Raw genomic sequence first — 9,338 nt, 5'->3', positions numbered from 1 at the left:
CGCAAACAGAAACGAGAAGAAAAATTACTATAATGATTCTCTTCATTAATTTCCCCAAAGTGAGCAAATATATTATAGTGAAGAAACAATATTGAAACACTAAAGAATCACTCACCACAAGTTTATCAAAGTTTCAAGGACCAATAAATTGACATAGAAATAGATGTGCAACTATAAACTAAAACACTTACCCCACGATGGCCAAGGGAACCTGTCCACTGGGAATACCAGTTCAATGTGATAAAATTCACACTAATCCAAACAATTGAGTAGAGATAAAGATTAGATTCCCGCAACAAATTCACTCACTTGAACAAAGGGCATGGAAAAACAGAGATAAAAATCAAACTATTGTGAGATTTATATGTGTGAAGCAGGATGAATGGTATATCCTTGGGTATTTCTAATACAAGTCTCCTTGAGCTTTGGCTACAAATTCATCATTGCGTGTACATGGTTCTTATTGGTCACGTAATGTGACTTGGTCAAGTGGAGTTGTCCCAATATTGCATTTGCATTAACTAAAAAGGGCAGACTTTTTTGTGAATGGATGAAATAAATTTATTTTCAGTATATATCTATTAGGCAAGCTTCCTTTCAAGAGGAAAAAAATTGAGAAAAAGAGCCTTCGATCCCAGACCTCAATTATTTAATACCAGTAATATGGAAAGCCAAATAAGAAATGCAAAGGCACCAAACATGATAATGACAATGCCATAAATCAAAGTGACAACTCTACCTCCTATTCAAAAGAAGAAAAGTTTATACAACATTTTAAATAATTTTACAACGTTTGAAATATATTGCGCCAAGTTTAGACCCTTGGAAATATCAATTTAAATGACAAATCTAACTAATGTACCATGTAGTGATGGATAAATGGACTTGAAACTAACTATAATACAATATATTGTCACAACGTAACATATGTCCTCATTGATGCATCATACTTTTACTTAAAATTAAGATAATAGTTCTCTTGTTGCTGGTGAGTACACAAATTTACTTTATATTTTGAAGCACATAATATAAGATATCATAAATAGTAGTATTTATCATAGTAGGATTATCTCTTCTACACAACCAAAAAAATATTAATCTTGGCCAATCGTTAATCTAACATTTTAGGAATGATTGACATGAGACAATAAGAAATTATACTATTGTTTATCATTTCATTCTATGCTTCTAAATATATTGCGCCAAGTTTAGACCCTTGGAAATATCAATTTAAATGACAAATCTAACCATGTAGTGGTGGATAAATGGACTTGAAACTAACTATAATACAATATATTGTCGCAATGTAACATATGTCCTCATTGATGCATCATACTTTTACATAAAATTGAGATAATAGTTCTCTTGTTGCTGGCGAATACACAAATTTACTTTAAGCACATAATAGAAGATAGCATAAATAGTAGTCTTTATCATAGTAGGATTATCTCTTCTACACAACCAAAAATCTTAATCTTGGCCAATCGTTAATCTAACATTTTAGGAATGATTGACATGAGACAACAAGAAATTATACTATTGTTTATCATTTCATTCTATGTTTCTACAAATCCCATAAAAGTCATTGAAATTATGTATTTATCATGCATGATGATGAACAAAGTTGTAATATAAATAGAGAGTGAATGTTATGGAGAACTATTTGGTCCACATCTAATATGAATTGTATTTTAATGAAGGGAACAAGGAAGTAGAAGATTGTAACAATATTTGCTATGGAGAACTATCTGGTCCACATCTAATATGAATTGTATTTTAATTGAGAGGGAACACTTTGTAGCTTTTGAGAGTGTCAATCTCTAATATGAATTGTATTTTAATGAAGGGAACACTTTGTAGCTTTTGAGAGTGTCAATCTCATGGGAAATTTGATGTACAAATGTTCTTAAATTGGTTGAAATGTGAAAAAAATTAACATAAAGACTAATTAGGGACCTATCTTTCACCTTTTGAAAATAAATCTCACCTACAAAATTTCAAGTGCATTGGTATCTATATTATTATACCCCCAACACTTGAAATATTGTGTTCATTTTTATACTATGTGTTCATTTTCTATAGCTTTAGGTTGAGCTATTTGAACCTTTAATGGGACGTTGATATAAATATAAACCATTTGAGCTATTTGAACCTTTAATGGGATGTTGATATAAATATAAACCATTATACAAACACTGCCCCTAAATTACATTTATGTTTGACAGCGAACATTCAGACTTCACATGTCAAAACATACAAAGACAAAGTCAAGCTCTACATCTTCAATCTCAAGGAAGGTTTCAATATCTACTAGTATTTTCATCCCTTACAAGTAACTTCTAGCCCCTCATCTATATTAATTCATGAGAATCTTCATAAGAAAAATGTACTAAAAAGTTTCATACATGAGTTTTTCAATTTCATAAACAAATTAGTATAATTTCACAAAGTCAAGCTCTACATCTTCAATCTCAAAGAAGGTTTCAATATCTACTAGCATTCTCATCCCTTACAAGTAAGTTCTAGGCCCTCATCTATATTAATTCATGAGAATATTCATAAGAAAAATGTACTAAAAAGCTTCATACATGAGTTTTTCAATTTCATAAACAAATTAAAATAATTTCTTGTTGTCTCGTGTCAAGCCAGTGCGATCCACTTGGCAAGCAGGGTTTTTTTTGCTCGAAAAGTTTTCAGACCTCGCAGGCATATCAATGGCGCGTTCCGACATCGACTTCATTCCGCTAGTGGACGGTAGCTCGTTCTGTGGTTTCTGTCTCATGAGAACTTGTTTCCCTTTGTGGACTGATGCGAATTCTCTATTACCTGAAGAAATCAATTCTACATTAATGGGAATCTCAACGATATTATTGTTACCTACCCACTGTTTCGGCTGAACGCCAGTTCTGCAAATCGTAAGTTGAATGCCAATGAAACCACATGTCCATACAATCTACGTGAAAGCTGTGTTTGCTATTGGTTAGAAACCAACCTTTCTCGATCTCCTGAAATTCTGACAAACAGACCGCGCAATCAAGCACCTCTTTGAAGCTCTGCGCTTTGTACTCGAAGACGGGCAGAGCCTCCATGACGAGCGCCTCCAAACCCATATTGCAGAGGCGTCCTCCCAAGAAAACCAATGTGGCGAGGAAAAGACTCGCAACGTCTGAGCAAGAGTCTGTGCAGTCGTGGCCATCATCCTCTCAGTAGTAGAGGTGGCCTATCATTTTACCTAATTGTAACTAATCATACCCCGCCTATCATTTAACTAAGTGAATCGTAACTAACAATATTGGTTTTGAATCTGATGGTAGGTTTTATTTCAATCGTCTAATGCTAAAATCAACGTCCTACAATATTACAGGTGGCATTTGAGAGGCTTCTTTTCAGAGAGGAAAGCCTTACGCCTTAAATATTACAGAGCCTTACGCCTTAAATATTACAGGTGGTATCTGAGAGACTTTTTTCATAGAGGAAAGCCTTAACGCTTAATTATTTAAAATAAAATTAAGCTTTTAATTTTGGTTTGGAGTATGTTTTAAAATAGTTTTAGCTTAGTTAAAAGTCTGGCTTTTTCTTGGACCTAACTAAATAGGTTAGTGACCCAAAGCATATGGTAGGACTGAAAATTTGCCCCAAGCTTGTCTTTGAGAATCCACTCAATAATTTTGGGTGTGCTATAATTTTTTTTGAATAACAATAATATATGTTTTTTCTTGAATAACAGTAATAAATTAACTTGAACCAGTAATGATTAATGATTTGAAATCATTACTGATTTGAAAACAAACTTATATGATAAATTCTCCTAGTAAATAAATAATTTTTTTTTTTAATTTTTTTCATATAAAAATTGACGCATCTTCAGAACTAGTTTCCATTTGATTCGCAGACAGCCTTATTTGAATATTTATTCGAAGATAGATAGAAAATGTTTCATCATTATAAATAAAGCAAATCGTACATATTTCAGTTGTTTTCCAAAAATAATTGCCAAATGAATTGGTAATACAATCTCTGGTTTTCCTTCACCGGAAGGAAAATATTGAAAGGGAAATAACAGTTTACGCACTTTACAGGGTATCACACTTTTAAACAACGCGTGATATGTGGTTTGATATCGAACGCACTATTAAAACTCCAGAGAGGAAAAATCTCTACCATTTATTTATGTTTACATCTTTTGAAGTAGGATGCTTTTCTGTATATCAGGTTTCAGTAATCAAACAGTTCCAGTAGGCTGCGGAGGATATGCAGAAGATGTAACCATTTCCAGATTTGATGCCTCGGTTTGTTTTGAAATGGGATGTTGTTTTGGAACATTTGAGTATTCCGAGGATTCGGTTGCTCCATATGCTGAGAAGTAATATCTTGGAGACATGTCCGGAGTTTCAATGTCACCAGTATTGTGCCGGTGCAATAAATGCAATGGTGATGAACCATGGCTTGGAGTTGTTTCACCACTTCGAGTTGTCCCTTTGCTTGAAAATCCATTCCCTGAATTTCTGTTTTTTCTATTTTTGGTGGCTCGTTTATGCCATCTTCTCAAACCAGTAGCTATCGGTTCTTCAAATACGGTGTTCTTCATGTGAGAACCCATCTGCATAGTATATCCATCAGTTTTGAGACCATAATTCTCTACAGTTCGTAAGAGTTTAATTTATATCTTAAGGGAAGAAATGGAAGTTTTACCTGTGTCACAAGTGCATAAAGTGGAAGCGTGACATAGCTACATATAAACTGCACAACTACCCTGGACATAAACACAAACAACCCCATGTAATTCATGTTAAATTCAAAACACGCTTACCATCGGTACTCGTCTAGAAATCGGGAATGCCATGTCAAAGCAAATGATAAAACTAACAAAACAAGGAACAAGAAGCAGGATAAAGTGTTTGATTGTGATGTGCTTCTACATTCATCGACAAACTTACCCAATGACGATTCGTATTATAATCCTATAAAAGCTCTCGTGGAAACAGGATTTTAAGCCAAACTGCCACTGCAATCATAGTGTTCCTCTTGTGATCAGCAAGGTGAATCCAATATTCTAAACGCTATAATTTTTCTAATTATTGCTAACATAGTGCTTACCCATGTCCACACGAAGAAAGCAAGCAAATAAGCATTCTGCATTAACCATCGAGCTATAGTTATTATTTTTGTCATGAACATAATATATATTATAAAAAAATTACGAAGTACAATTTCATTATGCAATTATTTCGATACCTGGAACAAAGCCAAATGGATAAAGAATAATATAAGTTGAGGCCGACCGAACCAAAACAACTGATCGGATAGCTGCACTACTGGAGTTCCTTTAACTACAGGTAGTCTCCCTTGAATTTCTAAGGCCAGCTCTAATATTATGAGTTGGAGCTTCATTCCAACGATCAAAACTATCTGTATAATTAAGTGGTGGAATGAAAATAAGCACGCAGACATCGATACTGGACAAGTTTCCAAGATCATAATTACTATGCTAAGTCTTTTCGGTTACTTACAACTAAGGGAACGAAAGAGAACCAAAAGTATGAATGCCACTCTGCTCACACAGAAATACAGCCAATAGAAAAGTGAACGTCACATTGGTTAGCAGCTGAAACAAAACTAAACCTTGAAGTAAGACATAGGGTAGCCAAGACTTACTGTACACATTGATGAGCAAAAAGACCATGGCAAAGGCCCACAGGGGAACACTGCAAATAATGCAATAACTGGTGTGTTAGGTAAAAATGCAAGGGGAGGCTTTCATGGGAAACAAAACAAAAGGAGAATTAAGAAGAGTTGCACGAGGAAAATCCAATATTATTGTTGCAGGCCGAAGTTTTTATGAACAGAGAAATCTTTACGAACCTGATTCCAATCACCCTCTTGAAGTCGTCATCCAATGATCTCTTTATATATTTATGAAAGTCATAATTGTTATTTCCAGAGAAATGGGCCTATACGCGGGTACCAAGAAAGAAAATTCGCAACGCAAATCAGATAAATGACGTGAATGAAATGGTCGTTTAAAGTTTAAACCAAGAAGAAATGGAAACGGAAGATTTGAAATAATGGAGACATACAATGATGAAGCCATGGCGCAAGGTTAGGTAATCAACTTTCTTTATTGACCGAAAGAATTGTCTAAAGAAGCATACCTGCAGGTGTAAGTAGTGTTAAATGCTAAACCAGAAATGACTATTCCTATTCCATGCAAAAAAGGATTCGACTAAGATATATCCCTAGAAAATTTGAGAGTATGAATTACTTACCACCCATTTAAGAATGGGTGTTCTGCTCCATAAACTCAGGTGACCCCTTACAAATGTAGTTTGTTGGGTTAATCTGAACCTTGCAGGATCTGCATGAAACAAACATCAAGCTCCTTAAAAAGTTATCCAACCCCAAAGATTATTGCTGTGCCTTTTCAATGTTTGATCTCCAAATCATTACCCAGGATGTCCCTATTGAAATTTCCAGATTTGTAGCCTGGTTTAGGTCGTCACCTTTCAACCTAATAGTCTGCAAAACGAATCTATTTAGGGAAGAAGAATGAAAAGAACTCACCATGTGAAAATTGATAATCCGATGTTTCTATTTCCTTTTCCCATGATTTCCAACGCCTCATCTAGACATGAAAATGGCTTATGATTTTCAGTTCAAGATGAATAAAACGCATGAACATATCATAGCACAGACTAAGAACAAACAAACTCATACTGAACGATATTGGAGAAGATCATTTATCTCCCGTTGCCCTCACTTTTGCTCTTGCTAGGACGATTGTTAGGACACTGTATAACACCTGGAGGGTTGCCAACGTAAATATGAAGTAGTGGAGCTGGTTCATGCCGGTCAGCGACACAAGAGGATACATACCCTTCATTCAAGAGGGAAAGAAAAATGATCAATTAAAGCTCAACTATCATAAATATCTTGAAGCCGAACTATCATAAATATCTTGAACTTATATCAAATGGAATAACACGATCCAGTAACCCCTAATTACATTAAAAATTTGAATACACAACAGTGAACAATATGACTAGGATAGAGTTGGGTGTTCACCTTTTTGGAACAATAATCGGCACCACTAGCCATTGAATCATGCTTCTGGCAAGGAAGCATACTATAAGCTATTCCTTTCGGTATACAAATCTTAGAAATGGGCTTCCCTCCCACTGTCAGTAACAACGAGATGAAGCCCATAAGCATCAGTTCTGCAATCCAGAAATACCTATGTCAGATGGATTATATCAATTATATTAGTGGATACAGTTTGATTTGAGAGATGTTAAAAATGTATAATTGCTATATTCATATTAATTATTTATGTCAATTGGGTTTATGGCTAGTAGTTGGGACTAATGATGAGAAATTTGGTTTATCTAGAATGCTTGGGAGGAATAATGAGAACCATTTCCAATTTTACTAACCTATCTCAATTTCAAACAAGCCTATATCGGTATCTTAATAAACATTTAACTAATATACCTGCTTTTAGCTTTTCAAGTGCTTCATATAAGGCCTTCCTATGTCGCTTAGCAAGCCACTGCAAATATAGTCACGGAAAGATACTTTGTTATTACAAAGGGAGGTTGAGTTCAAAACACAAATTCCGCTGTCCAAAGAAAGGCAAGTTTTCATCCCATCTGGTTTTCTATTTTACAAAAAAAAACTGACTAGGTTCTTTACAGAGGATAGATAAATCCCTTTCGATATACTGAAAAATATGACAAGATGCTTATTTGCATATAGATTCCATTTCCAATTAAGACGGTTAAATACAACATCCATTTACTGAACACTTCGGAAAACCTATCAAAAGTATTGCAAAATTAATGATTACTGTCGTAATGATATATAGAATTTACATCGGACATCCTTTATAATGCCAGAATCTGCAACCAAAATTTGTCAAATTTTCTGATCATCATAATAAAGATACTAGTCGCGCGCTGACCTAACCATTAGAGAATATGATGTTGTGAACAAATCCAGTGCATAGAGCGCGAATCTAACAGTGCGTTATGGTGCTGGATACCAAATATAATTAAGCCAAAATTCGGTGCAGAATAGAAGAAAGATATTAAATTGAATAGGACGTTGGCAAAAACTTACAGTTCCAACATGATGTATAGCCTGTTCAAGAAGTAAGGAGATGATAACAAAGGCTGAACAAACAACTGCGACTGCCCAAGTGGGAGTCTGCTCTAAAGAACGCTCGTTACCACCATTGGTTACTGCCATATTCTTCTCACGCAATTGATAATAACTTCCCTCTGATAATTTTTAAAGGAAATTTCAGTATTTTGAAACAATTCCAATGATGATCAACTTATAGGATACCGTCCTCTTAAATACTGAAAATCTGAATGGTTGCTTACGTTATCAATTCCGCATATGTCTCTGACCATGGAGAGTCTTTCATTTTGCGTTGGAATATTAAAGAATACTCAGTCAATTCTAACGTTCTGTACAAAAAGTGAATTCAACGTCATTTATGGGTGTTTCTCTGACCATGGAGAGTCTTTCATTTTGCGTTTGAATATTAAAGAATACTCAGTCAATTCTAACGTTTCTGTACAAAAAGAGAATTCAACGTCATTTATGGGTGTTTCTAAATGCACGTTGATGAATTAATCAACGTTATTGGCAAGAAATTAAGCCACCTATAATTCCTTGGACCGGCTTTCATTTTCACTCTGAATCTTCGACCCTAAAACAGCAAACTCTTAATCAAACATAATCAAAATCAATTTTAAGACTTGAGTAAATAATCAAATCAATTTAATAATGCATTAAATAGTCTACTTGTGTTTCGCAAAGAGGTCATTCCCCTTAATATGGTATAAACAACCCAGAGGAGGGTGGTTTTTCACATTTATAACTTCGTATAAACGTACGAAATAAATAAATCTAATAAAAACAATTAATATTTTAAAATTCAACCTTGTGTCTATCCATGGTTATTTTGATGCACGGAAGTGAAAGTCAAGCGTACATTTGCTTACAAAGGAGTTTACAATATTTTAATCAAAATTATAGTGTATATTTATTAATTATTATTTTGATTATAATTTTTTTTTTAATTATTGATTGTTATTTTATATATATATATATATGTTTTTTTTTATAAAAGGGTTTATAATTTTTAATTAAGATTATGTTTTTCATAGAGATATTAATTGTTATTTTGATTAATAAAAGTAGAGTATACATTTTTTCAGAGTTTAAATTTTTTAATTAAGATTATAATTATTTTTTTGTATTTATATAGTCAGGTAAGGAAAACCAAAATTTTACTACTCCATTCTCAAATTTATAGGCAAAAGCATGGACAT

At 33.8% G+C, this 9,338-nt stretch overlaps 1 protein-coding gene across 1 annotated transcript; it reads right to left on the bottom strand.

Moving 5' to 3' along the window:
* Positions 1-4,222: 4,222 nt before the first annotated feature.
* LOC149191085 (MLO-like protein 6) lies at positions 4,223-8,244 on the bottom strand. Its single transcript, XM_089410662.1, has 15 exons — positions 8,116-8,244; positions 7,489-7,546; positions 7,063-7,214; positions 6,758-6,874; positions 6,562-6,622; positions 6,267-6,355; positions 6,078-6,152; positions 5,863-5,951; positions 5,656-5,705; positions 5,511-5,551; positions 5,236-5,409; positions 5,098-5,133; positions 4,938-5,005; positions 4,693-4,753; positions 4,223-4,600 (listed from the first exon to the last, which is right to left on the bottom strand). The coding sequence occupies exons 1-15, from the start codon at positions 8,242-8,244 to the stop codon at positions 4,223-4,225; spliced, it is 1,578 nt and encodes a 525-aa protein (XP_089266788.1).
* Positions 8,245-9,338: the final 1,094 nt, after the last annotated feature.

Source organism: Pinus tabuliformis, chromosome 3_1 (genome assembly GCF_031772625.1).
Source record: "Pinus tabuliformis cultivar Carrire ecotype Pingquan chromosome 3_1, CPIR1, whole genome shotgun sequence".
NCBI lineage: Eukaryota > Viridiplantae > Streptophyta > Pinopsida > Pinales > Pinaceae > Pinus > Pinus tabuliformis.
The sequence above is the reverse complement of the archived record's forward strand: the minus strand, read 5'-3'. Positions and strand labels throughout refer to the sequence as shown.